The following is a 23,611-nucleotide window of genomic DNA, read 5'->3' on the forward strand; positions in this document are numbered from 1 at the left end:
AAGTCTTTCTCCAAGTTTGATGTCCCCAACTGTATCCCAATTATTTTATATGGTGCTAGACCGTTGGTAAGTTCCAAAATGCATGACTTTACATTTTTCAACATTGCATTTCATCTGCCATGTATGTGCCCATATAGTTTTCAGTCTCTCAGGAAAGGGAAAAGAAACATCTCCCCCCCACAGCTTTTGTGCCCCCCTGCGGCTGAATCCCTAGCAGGGTCTATTGTTACGCTCCTGCCTCCTAGATTTCTCAGCTTGTGCAGGACCAGAGCAAGGCATTCAGCCACTGGATCATAGATATAGAGATAACTTCCTGGTGAAAAGCTCATTAGACATGACAAGTTGAGGATGAAAAGTGACCAAACACAGAAATGGAATTCCACTTTCTGACTCATTTAAACAAATCCTTAAGCAAAAGAGGAACACAGAAGGTACCATTTCTGACTTCTTAAACAAACGCCACTTGCAATAGTATACAGATCATGCGCTTTGACTCCAGTGGCTGAATGCTTGTTTCAGGTGTGACCCAAAGGATAAGCGTAGAGGGTGACTGGCATTTTTAAGATGAAAAAAAATGGCAAATGGCAGCCTCCACAGTCCTCTTAAGAATTGGTTGTATATTTTTCTGAATTATGTTTTTGTTGCACCACATGACAATTCTACATTATCTGTATAAACACAAGACACAACTCCAATATTTGGCTAAAATCACATCAAAGTTAAACCTTTCAAACATCCAAATTTCCAAGATAGGTGGCCCATCCTCTAGGACCATGACTGAGCGATAATGGTGAGCAGAGTGAGGACAAAGCAGATTCTGTTTTGGACACATCAAGTCTAAATAAATCTCAGCACTAAAGCCCAATCTGCACGATACGATTCTTTGTGCGATTCAATTACGATTCTATTTACGATCCGATTGAATCCGACATGTCCGATTGGGATTCGATTAGATTCAGTTCAATTTGCCATTGCAAAACAATGACAAATTGAATTGAATCCCGATCGGACATGTCAGATTTAATTCTATCGTAAATATAATCGTAATCAAATCGCACAAAGAATCGTATCGTGTAGATGGGGCTTTAGGTTGCCAATGCACCTTACAATAGGCAGCTGACACCTAACTTTTCTAGGCCTTTTCTATTGTATGGTAATTAAGGCCTGTTTCTACTACATGCAGATTGGATGCAGAAAACCAATGGGCCGGTTTCCACAAAATGCAATTTTTCTGATGCAGATTTTCCCATAGGTATTCATTGGAGTCTGTTTTTCTGCATGTAGTGGAAACAGGCCCTTAAAGTGGATCCGAAATAAACTTTTACTCATTGCATAATGGTGTTCCTTTCATATAGTTTATAGGGCATTCCTCAAGCCAAATACTTTTTTTTGTTTTAATACTCTAATATCCTATAAACTAAACAAGCCCCGCCCACAGCTCCTTTTGTGCTTTGGCACTGTAGCAAGGGCTTATGGGAGCTCAGTCTGGGCAGGAGGAGGTTACTAGCCATTGATTTCAGAGGCAGAGGGGAGGAGGGAGGAGGAGAGGGGACTAAATTTACACACAGGCAAGCTGATAGCATCTCCAGCCCTCATCCTGTGACAATGTGACAGAACATGGCTGCCCTCATTGTATCACAGGAAGAAATACTCATACACTTTTGAAGATGTTTGCAGCTAGATATGCTGTGTAAACTATTTAAACTAGTTAAGATATATAGACAAGTTACTTGTTATAGTTACAAAACATTTGACAAAATTACTCCAGCGCCTGTGCAAAACTAAATTGCAGCAATTTATTTAAAAATACACATAAAAATGCACATATAAAATAACCTGTGTTTATATAGCGATCCTCCTTCGCAATGTTATCTGTCCTAACGTTCCACCAGATTATGCTAAAAATCTAGATCAACTGCACAGATCTATCCACTGTTAGGGAGTTGCTTATCAATAGCGCAGATATTGTTCACTGAAATTTTATCTGAAGTTTTATCCTCTGGTTGATTCCTCCTCATAGCTACACATAAAATATATATATAAGAATACAGTCCAATTTCTATAGACGTTTTGTCACATAGGGTAGTTTCTTCTAAAACTGATGATTATCGCCGTGACCTTATGGCTATTGTAATTCATCCAGCAGCTTTAAAACAGAGAACCGCTTTCCTTTTGTATCAGCGGCTATAAGGCCCGGTTCACATTAGCGGTGGCCGTCCGGAATCGCCGTGCCGGAGCCGCACCGCTTGCAGAACGGACGGAACGGACGCACGGCATAGCAATGAAAGCCTATGCGTCCGTTCACATGCGTCCGTTCTGCCGGACCGGAGCCGGACCGGATCCGGGCCGGATCCGGACTCCGGCCTCCGTTCCAACATGCGCTATTTTTTGATCCGGCTCCTCCGGCAGCCGTATCCGGGGCGGAGCCGGACTGCACCATCCGGCCAATACAAACCAATGGGAACCGGAGAGCGCACAACACACTGGCTGAGAAATCCGGATGTTCTACCCCACTTCCTATGCGGATTGTTGCGGCGATATTGGATGGGGACACATGGGCAAGCATTTTGGAGTGGAGCAGCACAGCTGGATCCGGATCCGGAGATGTTGGCAGCATGTCGCAGGTGGAGGTGAGTGCTAAACAGCAGAGGGCCTGATTCCACAGGTCCCCCTTCTGCTGACCTCCCAGACCCCAACATTTTTTTTGTTTTTTACGTTACTTTTGCCAAACGGATCCAGATCGCATCCTGATGAACACCTGACGCAACCTGACCGGATCCGGATCGGATCAGAACCGTACGGTTCCGATCCGGATCCGGTCCGGATCCGGTCAGGTCATCCGGTCCGTTTGGCAAACAACCGCAAGTGTGAACCGGGCCTAAGAGTCTGTGTATAACTCACGTTACCCGGATGGACGAAGACGGAGAAGATTCCAATCTCAGAGCCTTCAAAAGAGTCTCAGGCAGCTCAAGTCCCGGCCGTTAACTCGTAGATGAAAAGTGCCACCTTACTTTCTATGGACCTGGATCACAGCGTAACCGGAACTTCCTGGTATCAGCACAGGGAAGTCCAGGGGTAACGTCACCACACAGCAGCCAATCGCCAACATGTTTCGGTAGGTACCGTCTACCTTCTTCAGGGCATACTCCTATTGGCTTAGGTCCCTCTTTAAGCTCCATTACTCCGCCCTCTGCTCTCCGTAACTCTTGCTCTCAAAGTTGATACATAAAGTTACATTTAAAAGGCAAATAATTCTACGTCAGAGTTTAAGCCTTGTGTAATTAGGCTATTAAGAGTGTATATCTCCCGCCGTGACATTTTTCCAATAAAATATCCTCCCCTCCAATGTTTCTTCCCACTTTGAATTGCATAAAATGTGAAAGTCTGCAGGCTGCTTTCATGACAGTCTTTAAAATGTTTGCTCAAAGGTAATTTGTCATTCTTGTTTGTTTTACTGTTTACATGTTCCCCAATCCGAGATAATAATTTTCTTTTTGTTCTTCCAACATATTGTTTTTTGCATCCACATTCAATAACGTATATAACTCCTGTACTCTCTTACAATTTAGTTCACCTTGTATATCAAACTGTTCATGAGTTACCATTGATTCAAAACTATTCATGGGTGCACAGTGTTTTGTATTTTTTGCATAGGACACAGAACCCACATCTTTTAAAGGAACCTTTTCCCTTTTTTATTCTTATCATTGGTTCATTAACAGTCTATACTGCTTCTTCAGCTGATTTTAATTTTCTGTCACTTTAATTAAACATCCCATCTCTGATTTCTCTTGGTTTAATGGGGGTTTCCACAATTATCTCTTTTTTGGAATGGCCCCTCCCCCTATTCCCTCTATACCTACTACTTCCTTTTTTCCTTTGTGTAAAAATGGTTAGTAATTTTATTCTTTTTACTTTTTTGGTCTGATCTAAGCTTCATTCTTTCTACCTTATCTCTTGTATCTTGGTGTTTTTTAGTCTTATTATCTTGTTTTTGGTCCAACAGTCCTGTAATCTATAAAACGTTTTTTATTTGGAGGGGAGGTGAAGAGAAGTGAAAGGTCTTTTTAAAATGGTTAAACATGAAAAATGAGTATAACCTCACTTTTGTAAGTGAATACAGCAAATTTGAAGTTAATTTCTTAGACTTGACTATTTTTGTTCAGGACGATAGAATTAAAACGAGAACTTTTTTAAGAAGGTCGACACTAACAGTTATATATACTTGGACAGTTGCCACATGTTAAAATGGTTAACGAAAATTCCAAAAAAATCAATTTATGCGAATTAGATGCAATTGTACAGAAAGAGAAGATTTTAATAAACAAGTAACGGTGTTAAAAGACAGGTGTATAGAAAAGACGTACGACAGAGAAACTTTGGGACAGACAATAGATGAGGTTAGAAACAATACTCAAGGAGATCTGATGAAAATTAAAAATAAAGAAGTGTTTTCACCACCCAGCATCAAACTGCAGTATAATCATTAAAGGACCACTACCACGAATCAATACATTTTTAAACATCCAACATTAGATATGTATAGTATATAGGAGCATTGCTGTGTCTTTTTTTTCTTTTGTGATGTCCCTTTAATTTACTGTTTGCCACTAAAATCAGAGTCCGTCAGTCCCTTGCATAACGTTGACGGACTTTTGTATCTAATTAAACATTGCAGGGGGAGCCTTTGCAGGGTTTGGTAAAAAACAAAAAAAAAGACAGATGGTTTAGCCCTGCAATCCCAACTGCAAATGTTAGTGTTCTCGTGCTCACCCTGTGCCGTTGCTGAGAAGGACCCCTCCGCACTCAGGCATCCCGCAGGCTTTTAGGGAGGCAGCTGTCAGCGCAGACTTTGCTGCGCAATAAGCCGCTCTCCCTCTACCTTGATTCGCCTGTCAGCTCAGCAGAGCGCGCTCTTCGCTCATTACGCCGCACGTCATAAGGACATGAGCCGCGGCGATAGACAGAGGGAAGCCCATACTGACTCTTCCATCGCCGTCACTCAGCTCAGGCTCCACGTCATCATCGGCAGACCCGCAGGGTCAATGACACAGCAATGCTCCTATATACTATACATATCTACTGTTGGATGTTTAAAAATGTATTGATTCACGGGAGTGGTCCTTTAAACGAAAGATATACGAAAGATTATGGAAAAATACTGGGAGATCCTTCAAAAGGAAAAAAACTTGAATGGGATTTTGTCAGAAAGACCAAAATTTATTTTTAGTAAAGCCAGCAATATAAAAAATAAGATTGCACCGACTGTTAATGAACCAATGATAACAAGAATAAAAAAGAAACAAGATTCCTTTAAAAGATGTGGGTTCTGTGTCCTATGCAAAAAATACAAAACACTGTGCACCCATGAATCGTTTTGAATCAATGGTAACTCATGAACAGTTTGATATACAAGGTGAACTAAATTGTGAGAGTACAGGAGTTATATACGTTATTGAATGTGGATGCAAAAAACAATATGTTGGAAGAACAAAAAGAAAATTATTATCTCGGATTGGGGAACATGTAAACAGTAAAACAAACAAGAATGACAAATTACCTTTGAGCAAACATTTTAAAGACTGTCACGAAAGCAGCCTGCAGACTTTCACATTTTATGCAATTCAAAGTGTGAAGAAAGATTGGAGGGGAGGAGATTTTATTGGAAAAATGTCACGGCGGGAGACGGAGTGGATATACACTCTTAATAGCCTAATTAAACAAGGCTTAAACTCTGACATATAATTATTTGCCTTTTAAATGTAACTTTATGTATCAACTTTGAGAGCAAGAGTAGCGGAGGGCGGAGTAATGGAGCATAAAGAGGGACCTAAGCTAATAGGAGTATGCCCTGAAGAAGGTAGGCGGTACCTACCGAAACACGTTGGCGATTGGCTGCTGTGTGGCGAAGTCACTGGACTTCCCTGTGCGGATACCAGGAAGTTCCAGTTACGCTGTGATCCAGGTCCATAGAAAGTAAGGCGGCACTTTTCATCTACGAGTCAACGGCCGGGACTCAAGCTGCCTGAGACCCTGAGACTCTTTTGAAGGCTCTGAGATTGGCATCTCCTCCGTCTTCGCCCGTCCGGGTAACGTGAGTTATACACAGACTCTTATAGCCGCTGATACAAAAGGAAAGCGGTTCTCTGTTTTAAAGCTGCTGGATGAATTACAATAGCCGTAAGGGTCAGAGATAATCATCAGTTTTAGAAAAAACTACCCTATGTGACAAAACGTCTATAGAAATTGGACTGTATTTTTATATATATATTTTATGTGTAGCTACGAGGAGGAATCAACCAGAGGATAAAACTTCAGATAAAATTTCAGTGAACAATATCTGCGCTATTGATAAGCGACTCCCTAACGGTGGATAGATCTGTGCAGTTGATCTAGATTTTGAGCATAATCTGGTGGAACGTTAGGACAGATAACATTGCAAAGGAGGATCGCTATATAAAACACAGGTTATTTTATATGTGCATTTTTAAATAAATTGCTGCAATTTAGTTTTGCACAGGCGCTGGAGTAATCTGTCAAATGTTTTGCATCTATGTAATGTAAGGTGATGGAATCCCTTATATACTCCATGCTGCCAGCTTACACTAGATAGACAAACGCTACAACATACATTTATACTTGTTATAGTAAGTTTTTAATCTCGGATCCGCTTTAACAAGCGCTAACGTGCCACATGTTTCTGCTAATTCTGAGACTGGACTGGTTGGTGCCGAATTCTACATTCAGTTCTCTAACTGCAACAATAATGACGATTGTTAGGGGATGTTGACAATGACAACGGGTGTGCTGCTTTGCAGCACCTCCTCACCTGTCTGGACGTGGAATCTTTGGTCTAGTCCAAGAAGTGCTGTTTGCAGAGATAGGATAGGAGCAACTGGACCAGCTACGAGGCTACTCCTCATCAGGATGTTCGCCACAGCGATGGCTGTGTACACGAAGGGTCCGGAGGTTACCATGAATGAGAACTTCTCTGACATTGTATAGACCTGAAGAGATATAATGAAAGACAACAAAGATTAATAGGTTGATCTAGATCAGTGGTCCTCAAAACTACGGCACACGGGCCGAATGCGTCCTCCTGAGGCTTTTTCACTGGCCTCAAAAACACAACTCATAAATGTGGCCCACTGCACCTTAAAATATAAGCAGCCCGCATATAGAATAGCAGTGCTGGTACCGCCCATCCACATACTGTAGAAGTCAGGATAAAGAAAGAGGAGTATGGTGGAGGGAATGTCAACCATATAACCAGCAGGACTGCAGCATTGTCGCCCTCCTTATTAAAGGAACACTATCAATGAAAACAACTTTTTTTTTTAAATACTCTATATTAGGTACATATTACCACTGGTGCTAGGGGCACTTTATTTATTCACCTAGTTTTCTCTCCCTCTGTCACTGCTTAACCACTTCAGTCCTCAGTCGTTTTCACTTTATGCATCCCAGCAATGTTCACCTCCCATTCATTAACCTATAACTTTATCACTACTTATCACAATGAACTGATCTATATCTTGTTTTTTCCGCCACCAATTAGGCTTTCTTTGGGGGGTACATTTTGCTAAGAGCCAGTTTCCTGTAAATGCATTTTAACAGGAAGAATAAGAAAAACCCGGAAAAAAAATAATTTCTTCTCAGTTTTCGGCCATTATAGTTTTAACATAATACATGCCTCCATAATTAAAACCCACGTATTGTATTTGCCCATTTGTCCCGGTTATTACACCGTTTAAATTATGTCCCTATCACAATGTATGGCGACAATATTTTATTTGGAAATAAAAGTGCATTTTTTCCGTTTTGCATCTGTAACGATCGGTGTAACACAGAGAGGATCGGTGATCTGCAGTATCACTGACAATACAGATATATACCCGATTATAGATGATCTGCAGTATCACCGATAATCAGATATATCTCTAACCTCTGGACACCTGAGTAATATGAGTGTTTGGTGCAACAGTAATACTTTGAGGAGAGCACCCGTAAAGAGGGTGCAAGGCAGTAGGAGATACTGCCCAAAGCAGGTTCCTTCCACTGGTCTGAGGCTCCCCAAGGGGTGGAGTCAGGCTGAGAGTAGGAAGGACCAGAGTGTGAGTGACACCAAAGGAGAAGTTTCACTGACAGGTCTGTGAACTATCCCAAAACAGGGGAGATAGTTCTCGAGGTCGGACAGGCCAGGTCGGCAACGGACAGACAGATCCGATACAGAAACAGGAGACAGATACGTGGTCCTAAGACAAGCAGGGTTCAGCAACAGAGTATCAGATATAGCGAAGTACCAACTCAGAGTTCAAAAGAAAGGTCAGGAAAGCAGGAAGTCATAACAGATAATAATAATGCCTAGTCTGAGGTGTGAGCTCCGTGATCATCAACACCCTGGAACTAGTCTGATATATAACAGGATGATAATACAATTCCCTAGTCTTGGGTGTGAGTTCCTTGATCGTCAACACCCTGGAACTAGTCTGAAGTATAACAGAATGGTAATACAGTTCCCTAGTCTTGGGTGTGAGTTCCTTGATCATCAACACCCTGGAACTAGTCTGAAGTATAACAGAATGGTAATACAGTTCCCTAGTCTTGGGTGTGAGTTCCTTGATCATCAACACCCTGGAACTAGTCTGAAGTATAACAGAACAACAATCACACAGATACTGACAAAAAGGTCTGAGTGCTACCACGTAGTGATCGCAACGGCAGACAACCAGAGAATGACCAGCACCCAGTATATATAGCAAGGCGCTCTCCAGCGCCTCCCCTAAGTGCTGGACCAATGGGAAGTGGTGGAATTGTCAGCTGCCCGGCTTGGTCAGCTGACTCCCTTCTGGCTGTCATAAAAGCTCTGCCTTTCAGCGCGCGCGCACGTCCTTCTGAACCTGGGTGGACTATCAGTCCCAGCCACACCAGACATGTGTTGTAATGTATCCGCTGTGCAGGGCGCGGAACCAGCCGCACCGCTATCCGAGCATGCGGCGGTTTCTCCGCGTTCAGCCATGTGGACAGCTGTAGGCCTATGCGTGCAACCCGCCGTGTCAAATGCAGAATCCGCCGCTTTGGACGCGGAATCAGCCGCCTTGCTCTGAGCACCTGCGGCGGCTTTTCCGGGTTTTCTCACAGCATCCATCACTATTTACAAGCTTATAGTTAAAAAAAAAATAGAAATATTTAATCTTTACATTGATATTTAAACAGTTTAGACCCTTAGGTAAATATTTACTTTTTTTAATTGTAATATTTTTTTTTATTAAACATTTTGTGGGCATTTTTGGGAGGGTGGGATGTAAATGGTATTTTTTTATGTAAATATGTGTATTTTTTTTTTACATTTAAATGTAGTTTTACTTTTTGGCGCAAGATGGCAGCCATGAGTTTGTTTACATGACGTCACTCTAAGCGTAACATGTACGCTTAGAGGGACGTAGGGGGTCGCAAGAGGCAGAAAAAGCGAGGCTTCCGAGAGAAGCAGTCGCTTTTTCTGCAGGGGAGAGGAATCAATCATTGGGCACCCTGTCCCGATTAATTGATTCCTGGGCTAACGATCCACGAGCGGGAGCACAGTCGGGGTTTGCCTCGGGAGTGCACGGGAGAGCACATGGCCTCCTGGACGGAGCTTCTACATCCAGGAGGCTTAAATGGTTAAAAATCATTCTTCGTTCCTCACACAGCTCACATATATACTTCACTGTGTCACAGCATGCAGGAGACATGAGGAGGCTGATCTGAAAAGGTAACATGTAGCTAGATGTGCTGTAATATTGCTGTAGTGTAACTAGCAAGGAGATGTATATACACTATTCCTGACTGACTGGCTTGCTTGTGACTTTTCACTCCAGGCTGCATCTACTTTGTAGGCTGCTATGTGGTGCAGAGAGGGCGAGATGCTGTTTACAAAGGAATTATTAGGATCTTTATCAGTCAGAGAAGCAAAGTTAATATACACACATTGCTGGAATCTTTAACCCATTAACACCATCTGAATAAGATTCTTTCAGCAAGGTGATCATTATTCTCGCATAAGTACAGGTGACGGGAAATCCATTCACACTGGGAATGGATGACCTTTAGCCTATGAAGAAAAGGAGACCGGGGAGCCCTTAAGGTGCAGTATCATTAGGACCAATAGGATGGCAGAATAGTGTAAGTGGTTATGCTCACAATGATGGGTTGCAGTCCTGCAACCACCATAAGTGCATGTGTAAAGAAACCATTTCCGCTTGGTGTCCCGGAACCCTCTGGAACTGGGTGGTCACTCTCCTCCTGTGGTCCTATCTACTAGTGCCTAGGTTCTCAACGTGTGGTATGCGTACCCCAGGGGGTACTTCTGATGGTTCCAGGGGGTACTCAGGCTTGATATACTTAACCAAGAATAACAAATTTAGAGTTTATGAAAATGATAAATCTTATTTAAACAACACCAAATTAGTGTTTTAACTAATTAAAAGCAATTGTAAATGCTTAGAAATGGTTTAGAACCAATTATCATGTACTAGGATTAAATATATATTTGTCAAGGGGTACTTGTGATAATGTTTACAATGCTAGGGGGTACCTGGTGGGGGACAGGCAAAAATGGCGCACAGCACCAATAGTGTCAGAATGGCGCTGCACTTAAAACGATATTTTATCGTTTTATATGTGTTGTTTTTTTTTTTTTTGCAGGGATCGGGCTGGAGGAGAGGCAGCGGGCTGGCAGCGGGGATCGGGCTGGAGGAGAGGCAGCGGGCTGGCAGCGGGGGTCGGGCTGGAGGAGAGGCAGCGGGGGTCGGGCTGGAGGACAGGCGGCGGGCAGTGGGCTGGCAGCGGGGGTCGGCCTGGAGTAGAAGCAGCGGGCAGTGGGCTGGCAGCGGGGGTCGGGCTGGAGAGGCAGCGGGGTGGAGGGAGTAAAATTGGGTAGCATGTGTATACATTACATTGTCCCGGCCGGCGATCGCTGGACATTCACTTCACAGCTTGTACGAGTCCTGCATCCAGCCAATCACCATGCGGAAACTGAAGCCGCATGGTGATTGGCTGGATGCAGGACTCGTGCAAGCTGTGAAGTGAAGGTCCAGCGATCGCCGGCCAGGACAATGTAATGTATACACATGCTACCTAATTCTACTCCCTCCACCCCGCTGCCTCTCCAGCCCGACCCCCGCTGCCAGCCCACTGCTTCTACTCCAGCCCTACCCCCGCTGCCAGCCTACTGCCCGCTGCCTGTCCTCCAGCCCGACCCCCGCTGCCAGCCCACTGCCCGCTGCCTCTGCTCCAGCCTGACCCCCGCTGCCAGCCCGCTGCCTCTCCTCCAGCCCGACCTCCTCTGACTAGCTCCCTGAATTTTTCAATGGCGCACTGTTCTGCTGTTTTATAAAACGTTATTTACCGTTTTGTATTTACATTAAAACGGTAAATAGCGTTTTATAATCGGCAGAACGGTGCTCCATTTTTTACTCAGCGCCATTTTTGACTGTATGCACTTGGTGAGTACAGGGTTTTAAAAGGGGTACATACCAATAAAATGTTGAGAAACACTGTACTAGTGGACTGGGTCAACAAGTAGTGAGGATTGACACCTCTCCTGGAGCTGTGGGGTAACACTGGGTTAAAATCGTTTGGGGGAGGCACCCAATATATTGATACTATACTATAAAATATAGGACTCAGCCCACTTAAAGTTGTTTTAATTGATAGTATTCCTTTAAGCACAGTAGTAGTCTGAAGTGTGTTTAAGAAAGCTTTACAATCCTCCATGACCTGTACAGTAACCAAAAGATATTTACTTTTTTAAGACCAGTTCCTGTTTACATAGAATTTGGCAAGAAAAGCTAAATCCTTATACAAAGAACTGACAAATTGATTTTTTATTCTGGTTTTAGATGCCATGCTTCAGGTGATTGCGGAGCTAAGGTTGCTGCAAATTATCCCTGCTCTGTGCAAAGTGCAGACATTTTCCTGATGGCATCTTCCAGGGAAACAGGCAGCAGAAATCAGCATGGGGAAGAAATAACAGTGGAAACATATTCATGGTAAACATGCCTGTTGCTTCAAGATGCAGGAAATGTCAAACGTATTTGAAGTCTGCGTTAATGTCCAATTCCAGGAATCATTTTTTCTAATTCACTCCCCCACGTCCACCTTAAGTGAACATTCATCATTCCCATACTCACCTACAGGGGGTCATGTGATCACACATTCAGGGCCAGAGCCATGATACTCTGTCCAACTCCTAACCCAATCGCTGTAACAACAGCGCAGGAGATTTGGGCATCACCATAGACCGTAATAGGAATTACGGCTATAGTGGCGCACAGTCAGTAACTTTGGCGCTGTCAGAAGACTGAGCTAAAGTTGCTTTTAAAACACTGCAATTCGGCCGCCAGCAATAGCTGGAAGCCGAATTACATAATTCCCCACTATCCACGTGGACCTGAAGGGGAATAGTATTTAACACCACTGGGAACTTGTGCAGCAGCAAGATAAGCCATTTACCGGCAGTATCCTGCGCCCAAGTCTCCCGGCGGTGAGATCACAGGGACACCTCCTAACCACCAAGTACAAGCTTTGTGCCACATTCCAAAAACCTCAACTGAATCATATCCCTAGCAGCGCCAATCAACAGGCTGAAAGGAGATTATCGCATGTAACAGCCAGCCCCCCTCCATTTTCAGCAAAAAAAAGAGGGTGAGAGTTTAATCATCCACACCCATGACAGCGAGAGGTTGTATTGTTGAGCTTCAAGAAAATTTCAGCTTTAAAAACAATTTTGAAAACTCCCCGTTGCTTAACCTGAACTGTAATGTATATTATCAAGCTAACACATCATTGCATTCCAGCGGATCTGGAGGTGTGCTTAGCTCACAGGGACAACAATGAGTGATTTGCATATTTCAGCAGTGATGCCCTGGGAGAAATCTCAGAGCTCACTCCAAGCATACTTTTGTTTTCCATAGCAATTTAGTAAGAGGGCTTTTTGGTCCATTGTAGCCCCTTACACACTCCAAGTTCTGGTTCACCATGACCTTGCTGGGTAGTCTGTAACTCTGATGAGGATCAACTAATCTGAAACAGTCTGTCTAAATGTTGGATTAGTGTGTGGATCTGGAGGTGTGGCTAGCTTACAGTGACAACAATGGATAATTTGCATACTTCGGCAGTGATGCACTGGGAGACCTATCACCACCATCAAACCATCAATTTTTTTTTGTAAGATTGATACAAAATAGAGACTTACTTCTTTTAATTTACAATATGGTACTTGGTAGGAAAGATGCCTTTATACTGATGCTTGGGACGGAAGACCGGTGGTTTGGGACTAGGGGTTGCGAGTCACACCTTTAGGAGGACCAGCCCCACACAGTCCCCTGCCATATGGAACACCTCTACTAGACTATTATTGGTCCATTCTTAACATACTGCACTGATATTATTTTTATGACTTATGATTTATGCTAGGACTTCTTTTATGTTTTTATGATATATGATTTGTGTTTGCTCCTGAGCTATTGTCATTTAATTCTTTTAAGGCACTTAAAGGGGCAACTATAGCGAAAAATTGTAAAATTTAAAATATGTGCAAACATAAACAAATAAGAAGTCTGTTTTTGTTTTTGCGGAGGTTCGCGAACCGAAAATCGGAGGTTCGAGCCATCTCTAATGTGAGTTAAAGAGAGCTGTCCTGCTCGGAAGCCATCAAACCTGAATGCACTAGAGATGTTTTGTAAAGAGGAATGGTCCAAAATACCTTCAACCAGAATCCAGACTCTCATTGGAATCTAGAGGAAGCATTTAGAGGCTGTAATTTCTGCAAAAGGAGGATATACTAAGTATTGATTTCATTTCTTTTTGTGGTGCCCAAATTTATGCACCTGTCTAATTTTGTTTAAACAATTATTGTACACTTTCTGTAAATCCAATAAACTTCATTTCTTTTCTCAAATATCACTGTCTCCCCTATATGATATATTTAACTGACATTTCTTTATCAAAACAACCAATGATTTATACAGAAAAATCATGACGATTAACAAGGTTGCCCAAACTTTCGCATCCCACTGTATAATTCAATGACAAATACCAATGTTTGCAACATGGTTTCCCCTATGGCCCGGTTCACATCTGCGTTTTTTTCCGGAGCCGCCGTACGGGTTCCGGCCATCTGGATCCTGGAAAACTGTCTGTTTTTACAGCCAGCGTGATGTAAAACGTCCCATTTCCATAGGTTCCTATTGTGCTGCAAAACCTTCTGTTTCCGTTCCGCTGAGTGAAACGGTCCGGAAAATTGGGTCCTGCTGCATTTTTTTGTCCATTCAGCGGAACGGACCACAGTTCCATTGGCAAATGCTAATGTGAACTGAGCCTATATGTTATTCATGGGTCCCAAGTTTTGTGAACTAGCGGGATTCTATCATCTAATACTGTCTCCAAAAGTGTAGCAGAGTCAATTGTGTTGATAATTGTTGAGAAAGATAATCCATTTGCTCTCCATTTGGTAGCAATGTGGATGTTGGTGGCATTGGAGATATGTTGAATAATATTCCATATGGAAGCAACTTTTGGGCAATTCCACCAGACATGAGATAACGTGCCAGTGACCTGGCAACGCCAAAAACAAAGAGGTGAATTGGCATGTTGCATGAGGTATAACCTATGGGGAGTAAGGTATGTACGGTGTAACGTATGATTAGCTAATGCTGGACGATTGCACCACTATAGTGTGTTTAGCCTTACGTTTTACTGCAGTTAAAAACTGAGGCACCCTGAAAATTCTGAAGTATGGACAAAGAAAGAAATGGGAGATGAAAGCTTGCATGGTAGCTATAAAGTTTGCAACATCCGGAAGAGGTGACTAAGGACATGCCATGCTAGAACAATGCTCTATGGAGCTGAAAGTAATTCTATAAAACGTATTTATAGCAATGATACAGGTTGCTGTTTACAGACAATTAGTGTCCAGTTGCCACCTTAGTATTCCCGGGTGTACACGTGCTTCTGGAATACATGCAGCAGGGGGACCCCAGGGACAGGTAATGGCACACAGTGACACTATATACTAAACAGAGGACACATGCTAACTGCACCAGTCTTTACCAGTCTAGGGTGGAGCAGCTGCTCCTAATGCATAGCTGTACTTTCTTAATTTCAAATTTTAATTAGAAGGGTTTTTTTTTTTTTTTAATAAGGAACAAAGTAAATGAGGTTCACACCAGATACACAATCCAGGGGTAAGACTCCTACACATGTACGAAGCATGTCGCCCAGCAGAGATTGGGACCTGAACCCTTGGACATGTTGCTAGTCTGCAGGCTAGCGAGATCTTAAAGCGGTATTGTCACCATAAAAATCAAATTTCAACAGCAACTGGTCTGAGTGTATTAAGTGATAAAGATGCTAATCCTGCATTCAAAACTTTTTTCTGTTGTTATGGTTTGGAGTTATTACATACTATAGGAGCACTGGCCCTAGTGCCAAACAGTGCCAAAAAGTTGAATGCTGGGAGTTCTTTTGAATGCTGGGAGTTCTTTTGAATGCTGGAAGTTCTTTTGAATGCTGGGAGTTTTTTATCTATAATATATTCCTCCTCTTCCATTTATTTCCCTGCCTAGCTGATCACTTGTGTTTACAAGCAAGGCTGAGGTGACTCAGTGATTGGATGTGTAAATAAAAAAAAAAGACTCTGGGAGGAGGGCAGCTAATGAATACACAATGAGCAAGAGAAGGGAGGGGGGGAAACAAGAGTCAGGGAGAATATGATGTCAGCATTAGCTTGGCAAGATGGCCACTGCCTAGAAAAGTATTTTCTGCTTTTCCTTTGTAAAATTCACAGTAATCATTACGTGGATAGCACAATACATCTGTTATGTAAGTAGAGGTAGTATTTATCTACTTATATATGTGATTTTTATTTCTAGGTTAGCATGGGTGTCGCTTGTTCTTTAAGTTGCTCTGGGAGGGCGGATGGAGCAACACAGTAACATCACGTGGCAGACTGGGTGAGTGGGGAGGACAATGCTAATTGCTGGGCAAGGCATTAGGGAGCATCGGGACCGCAGTATACATATTAGATTCTCAGCAGAGGTGGTTACTCTACTGCGGTCTCAGCTGAGTTTCATCTAGCGTGTGTATGAAGCTTTGGAATTAACATGTAATCTAGACAACCAGGAATATCTACTGTATTTTGTTGTAGTCATGTCAGTAAACTGCATTAGGAACAATGCCAATAACTTATTGTCTAGGGTTCTAGACAGGTGTTACACATGATTCCTAATGGAGCCCCACTAAGCCTAAGGTTAGTTGCTGCTGCATCCTGCTGCTCGATCTGATATAGTCTAAGAGTAAAATCCAGAAAAGCAGTAGAAAAGACTAAGGAAAGACGTATAAAAGAAAAGTGACAAAGTGCCCCCCCAACTGACAGGCACTCCATACAGCAAAGGCAATAAGGCTATAATGTGTGGTAGGAGGTGGGGCTTCACCTCTGCTATTCTCTATAAGACATTACAGGCTGCAGGCTCCTCCAGACAATCCATAGTATGCTCATTTTTACATATATTTTTATTTATTTATTACATAGTATTGATGCTGCAGGGTCCCACTTAACACGTAATGTATGCACTATAGTGGATAAGGGGTTAACACTCTCGCGTTTCAGTGCCAGCATCCCAGGTTTAAAGGACAACTGTAATGAGAGGGATATGGAGGCTGCCATATTTATTTCCTTTTAAGCAATACCAGTTGCCTGGCTATCCTGCTGATCCCTGCCTGTAATACTTTTAGCCATAGACCGTGAACAAGCATGCAGCAGATCGGGTGTTTCTGACATTGTCAGTTCTAACAAAATTAGCTGTATGCTTGTTTCTGGTGTTATTCAAACACTACTACAGCCAGACAGATCAGCAGGGCTGCCAGGCAACTGTTTAAAAGGAAATAAATAAGGCAGCTTCCATAGTTTTCTCACTTCAGCTGTCCTTTAATCCCAAACCAAGGCATTATATGCATGGAGTTTGTATCAGCATTGGCTGAGTGCGCTCACAAGTTGTCATGAGCTTACTCTGCATACCCCCTCTTTTGAGTATATTTGTTTTCGCCAAGCTAGCACTTCAGGAATATTTAATTTGTTTATTCCTTATTAACGTGGTCAGATATGCCATCTCCACAGGCTTATGTTTGCAAGTGAGAAGCTGACCTAATTGGGCAAAAAAAGTATGGAAAAATGCAAAGGCATTTGGTATCGTATCCCCAAAATGCTCGAACAACTTACATACTGGTGAGGCAGCACACACGGTGCTCCCCGATGGTATTTGGTTTCTGTCAGGGTGGCCAAGTTACAGAACATGCTGGAGCCAGGCCTTATGGTTTCAGAGGTTGCAGTGAAAGGCAATATGCTTCACATTTGGTGGACCCGCCTTAGGTTTATTTCATTTGGGAGCAAGGTTTACAAACTCCTCCCATCCATGTTTGGGGTGTTTATCCTTAAAGTGGACCTGAACTCAGAACTTCCTCTCTGCTCTAAAATATAAGCAACAGCATAATAACCTTAATGCTTGGTACACATAATACAACTTATTGGCAGATTTACCTGCCAGATCGATTTTTTCCAATGTGACCGATCTGAACTTTAAAAATTGTATTGTGTGTATCTAGCATTAGAGACTTTTCTGTGTTACAGCTGATACAAATCCTGCAATAAATCTGCAGTGTGTCTACTTCCTGCTTTCATGGAGGCAGACATAGGGTTAACATCCTGTGTTTCCAAATTAGCTAATCTGTCGAGGCAGCCAGCTGACACAACAGAGATCAAATTACGGTTGTGATTAGTCAAATGAGGGGGCATTAGACAGGCTAAACTCTCTAATAAAGACTGTCACATACAGCTTGCATTTCTCTCCATTTTTCTTCTGTCCTGTGCAAGAGTTCACATCCACTTTAAAAAACCTCCAACATGCTCTAGTTCAGTGATGGCTAACCTTGGCACTCCAGCTGTGACAAAACTACAAATCCCATCATGCCTCTGCCTCCCTGAGTTATGCTTAGAGCTGTCAGAGTATTGCAATGCCTCATGGGACTTGACTAGAGCAGTGATGGCTAACCTTGGCACTCCAGCTGTGGTGGAACTACAAGTCCCATGAGGCATTGCAATACTCTGACAGCTCTAAGCATAACTCAGGGAGGCAGAGGCATGATGGGATTTGTAGTTTTGTCACAGCTGGAGTGCCAAGGTTAGCCATCACTGCTCTAGTTGATCTAACTTAAGCTCAAAATAAACTATATGTTCTGGTGCTTCCATGACAATTCCTAAACATTGACAAAGCCTTTTGTAGATTTCTCTGAAGACAAATAGGATTCATTCTTTAATTATAAACAAAAAAAATTACTAGCATATTAAAAGATTCCCATAACAAATTTCTGAAACTTTGGGATACCTAGATTAAACTTGAACATCGTTCTATTCATAAGCCCTGTTGACCAAGCTATAGGTGCACACCTTTCTCCTTTTCTTATACTATTCTCACCCATTTCTCTTTTCCTCTCCTTTCTGTCGAGTACCGGACATTGCAATTGTATCAGAAAAAGTTTACAAGTTCTGCTTACCACTGGGGATCAGACTGTCTTACTCCTGGCCCTGACATGGGAAACCAGGAAGTGTCCTCATGAAGTATCATGACCCATACAGTATACTTAAAGTGGACCCAAATTAAAAATACAAGATTTCAGAAATAAAATCTATTTTCTAACTTATAATAATAAATAGCAGCCTTTTTTTCAGCTGCATGATGACAAAAATATTTTACATTTATTGGAGGAACCCCTCCCTTTCTTTCATATTGCCAAGACAGAATCCGGCAGACTGAAGGAGGAGATAAAAATCAAAAACACAGGCTGCTACTGATGATGTCACAGGGAAGGTGATCTCAGCTTGTGTGAGATTTCACATAGACGACGCCCCTGTGAGAGGGAGGGTAGCTGATGACAAACACACCCATGATCTAAAACCTCCTACTAAGCTCAGAATTAATGGCTGCCGCCTGTATAACCCTAGTTATGAAAAGAGAAGGGTGAAAAGCATGCACTGAAATGCTCATAGGCTTGAAGGAGTGTTTATTTATCTTTGTATGTGTCAGAGTGGTGCAACTAAATATTTTGAATTAAAAAAAATGTTTGGTTTGAGTCCGCATTAATCCTGTGTCTCCCTCCGAAGCAAAGGCCCTTAACAAATTTATACCACTGGTTTCTGTCTTGGATGATTTTTCCTATCTCTCAGTCCATGATGTCCCTGCCTTCTTTATTTCTTCCTTCACACTTCTTCTCCAAGTTGTCTTTTGTCTTCCTCTTCTTCTGCTGCCTTGAGCATTCCATTTTAAAGGGACTCCGAGCTCTACATAAAAACGAAATTGGTACTCACCTGGGGCTTTTTGCATCCCCAGTGTAGGTCGGGAGGTCCTACGGCAGCGTCCTGGCTCTTCTCCTAGGCCCTGCTCAGAAATGGCTCCCCGGCGGTTCCCGGCGACACTGGGCCCGAGTGCCGGGCTCCTTCTTCCTTAAATGTCACGGCTATCGTCACCATGCCGGCCGCCTCGCGTCATCACGGCGGCCAGCATGACAGTACGGCACATGCACGATTAAAGTGCGCATGCGCAGCTCTGTCACGCCGGCCGCCGTGATGACACGAGGCGGACGGCGTGGTGACGACAGCCGTGACGTTTAAGGAAGAAGGAGCCCGACACTCGGGCCCAGTGTCGCCGGGAGCCATTTCTGAGCAGGGCCTAGGAGAAGAGCCAGGACGCCGCCGTGGGACCTCCCGACCTACACTGGGCTGCAGAAAGCCCCAGGTGAGTACCAATTTCTTTTATTTAGAGCTCGGAGTCCCTTTAAGGAATCTTTCTCTATTGATTTGTCCTTGCAGAGGGTACGGCTAATTCATCTCCACTTTGGGTGTTTCATCTGCAAGTCCACTTGTTCTTGGGTTCTTTACCACAACTCTGTTTGAAATTATATTTGGCCCCCCATATAGTTAGCAGGAAATGTCTTCACTCAGTATCATGACCCATATACCTATATCATTGACATAGTCCTCTGGTACACAATTTCAAGTAACTCTGCTTAGTGTGTCTGTTTTAAATGTCTCACCTATAATTGCTGAAAAGTTTGGTTGATGTTTATGCTTCGATTGTTGTTATTGTTAGGTTTGGTCCACAAAATGGTAAAACGTGAAAAGTTTTCTGGATTGGGCATCAGTGGACGAAGGGACATGCAAACAGTTCCTATGTGAAGTATAGGAGCCGTTACATTCGATCACATTAACGGATCCATTCGTTGCAATCCTTTTACTGCAAGGCAAAGTCCTGACCTGCACGAATTGTCCTGATGTGGATATGGATTGCCGACAAAGCTGATGCAATCAATGCAAGCCTATGAGAACTAACATTTTCACTGCCGCTGAACCTTGAAAAACATCTAGAAAAGCTCTGAAACACAAAAATTGGTATCAAACTTATTTTAAGTATTTTCCTGCATGGTGGAAACTTTAGGAATTTTTACTTTAGATTTGAAAAGATCTCCATGGAGAAAATTCTGGAGAAAAGTTTATGGGATATAGGCGCCTATCTGTAATGTGGAAATGCTGTTTTCTATTTCTATCAAAGTTGGGGGTATTGCAACTTGGCACAATTTTTGTGTGATTATTCCTTTAAACAGTGCAAAGGTTTTTCTAATTTTTTTTTTTTTTACATTTACATTATGTTGCTGATGTTCTAGCAGCTTTTGGATCTGAAAACCGGACAAATGCACGTAGAGAAGAAAGCTAGACTAAGTCTCCAGGTACAGGAATTCCATTTGCGGGTGGCCAGTCCCATCCCTCGGTACACAGATCTTCCAGAAACAACTTCCCATTTCACTTCTGCTGTTTGGAAATCTCAGCCCTTCTCTGGAATGTATTTCAACACATCTATTTTTATGTGCATCGTCAATAATGGATGGGAGATCGTCTGAGGCCAGAACAGACGGCAGAGAACACAAACCTGTCAGAAAAATTGGTTCTGCTTTCCTAAAAAGAAAACATTACTCTTCTGAGCTTAAACCCCTGAGGCAGTTTTCTTTTTGTTTTTATCAAGAGATGGTGTAAATATCATCTGTAATATTAATATTAATGAGGACAAGCCAATGATGAAACTTTATTGCATATTTCAGTTTAAAGTGAAGTGTAAAGGGGGTCCCTAGCCAACAACCAACAAGAGGATCTTTCTCTTAAGACCTTCATTGATGGCAAGCACGATCATGTGTGAGCAATTTGGATGATGGTCTGCCAGAGCCTCTGAGGTAGTCATACATGATCAGTTGGGGGAACGTCTGTTCTGGAGGAAGTAGGAGGAAAGAGGCAGAAGTTACGGACTTATGGAAAGGAGAGGTGGGTGTGAGAAGCAGAAGGGTGCATGTTCTGTCCTCTAGAGTTGAGAAAATGAGGAGAGAAAGGAGGCTGTATATAATGTTTGAAAAACAAGGTGAGGGAAAGAGAGAGAGGAATCCACATGTTTTGTCTTAGAAAAGCAAGAGGCTGTATGTGTCCTATAGGGAAAGGAGGGGAAGATGCAGGAGGCTATATGTACTCTTCTATGGGAAAGGAAGGGAATAAGCAGGAAGTTGTATGGACTCTCCGATGGTGAAGGGAGGGAAAGAATCAGGAGGCTTCTTAGTGAATTTACTGTTATTTAGTATCTGGCATCAGGCAATTCACACCTGTGCCGGATACTGGGGAATTTACTGTACAAAATGTTTTGCCCCCCTCGCCAAAAGGCTTCCCTGGTGATATAGAGCTTACCCTCCAGTACAGCTTCTATGGTGGCATAGAGTGGGCCAAAGATAATGCAAAGTGGAGAACCCACCTGAGGGACAATTCTGATGGCTCCAAGGGCCAGATTTGGCCCACAGGCCAGAGTTTGACAGGCATGTTCTAAAACCATTCCTAGAAATAATCTAAACTAGCAGGTGAAGCAAACTGACAATGCAGAACATGGGGGAAATCACTGCGTTCAGAATGGCATAAATGTCACTGGCCACAAATCCAAGCTTAAGGCAGAATAAAAGTCATCCTCTGAATAAAACAGCCATCCCATGTAAATGCTAATTCACACGAAAAATGCTTCGGAGTGCTTTTCAGATCACCAGCGTTTTGAAAAGCAATTGGCTACTGAAACCCTATGAGGGTGTTTCCACGGCAGCATTGTGATTTTTATAAAATCGGAAATGTGCTGCATGTAGCATTTTTCAAAAATTGCTCTAAAATTGCTTCATAAAATCGCTATTGCAAAATCACTACGCTCTAGCGATTGCAGTAGTGATTTTGGTGTGCACCAGCCCTCAGTATCACCTAATTTTTGTATGGCTTTCTGCTGATTTTACTAAAACAGGACTAGTTAGCAATTCAGCCTTCCAATTCTTCCCATACCTGCTAATCTTCTTCAGCTTTGGTCTTAAAGACAAGTTTTTTTTCAGCAATGTCCACTGATTTGACACGCAAGGTAATTCCCTCAACAGTGGCACCATCAGTGGAGGTAAGAATTCCATGGGCCACTGACCCCATGATTGGTGGACACTTGAGGACCAGTGCCCTGTGGTGGAATAAGGTATCCAAGGGCATACGCAGTGGGGCAGATCCTGGTCTGAAAGGACATCTACAGACTGAGGCCAATCTCTTAGCTCCTCAGCACACAACCTTTTTCTCAGTAACAATGCAGGAGGGAGAGGGGTGGAGAGGCAGTAAGCTGCAGGTACTGCCTTATGGAGAGGAGAGAGGGGGAAAAAAGCAGTAGGCTGCATGCACTGTTCTACGGAGAGGAGAGGTGGCAAAGACAAAAGAAGCAGGGGGTTGCAATATATTGAACTATTGAGAAGAGGGGAAGAGTAGGGACAGGGATCTACATGTATTGTCCTATGAAGAGAGGAGTGGTAAGAGAGGTAGGAATATACTGTTTTATGGATAAGAGAGAGAATGAAGAGGGAAGGAGGAGGAGACGCGAGAGCTGCATGTACTAAACAGTGTTTCTCAACATTTTATTGGTATGTACCCCTTTAAAACCCTTTACTCACCAAGTACCCCCTAGCATAGTAAAAATTATCACAAGTAACCCCTGTCAAATATATATTTAATTGTAGTACATGATAATTGGTTCTAAACAATTTCCAAGCATTTACCATTACTTTTAATTAGCTAAATAGTAATTTGGTGTTGTTTAAGTAAGATTTATCATTTTCTAAACTCTAAATTTGTTATTCTTGGTTAAGTATATCAAGCCTGAGTACCCCCTGGAACCATCAGAAGTACCCCCTGGGGTACGCGTACTACTAGTTGAGAACCTAGGTACTAAAATATAGACAGGGAAAGAAGGGGGAACAGCAGGAAGCTGCAAGTACTGTGCTATGAGGAAGGGAGGGAAGAAGAAGCAGAATACTGCATGAACTATCCTTAGGGCTCAGACACACTATAAGTGCTTTTCTGAGCGCTTTTTAGCCATCAGCACTTTCTGAGAGCTTTTTAAAAAAACGCTCCCATTGACTTACATTAAAATCATGGTAAAATGTTACTGTAAGTCAAAGGGAGCTTTTTTTAAAAAGCTCTCAG

At 42.7% G+C, this 23,611-nt stretch overlaps 1 protein-coding gene across 2 annotated transcripts in view; it reads right to left on the bottom strand.

The window, feature by feature from the left end:
• KIAA1549 (KIAA1549 ortholog) overlaps positions 1 to 23,611 on the bottom strand; it is a 206,519-nt gene that overhangs the window by 84,580 nt on the left and 98,328 nt on the right. For both annotated transcript variants that reach the window (XM_068277338.1, XM_068277337.1), the window contains exon 4: positions 6,830 to 7,007. In XM_068277338.1, coding sequence (XP_068133439.1) covers positions 6,830 to 7,007 — 178 coding nt within the window. The remainder of the gene's footprint in view (positions 1 to 6,829; positions 7,008 to 23,611) is intronic.

Source organism: Hyperolius riggenbachi, chromosome 3, assembly GCF_040937935.1.
Source record: "Hyperolius riggenbachi isolate aHypRig1 chromosome 3, aHypRig1.pri, whole genome shotgun sequence".
In the NCBI taxonomy this organism is placed as follows: Eukaryota; Metazoa; Chordata; class Amphibia; order Anura; family Hyperoliidae; genus Hyperolius; species Hyperolius riggenbachi.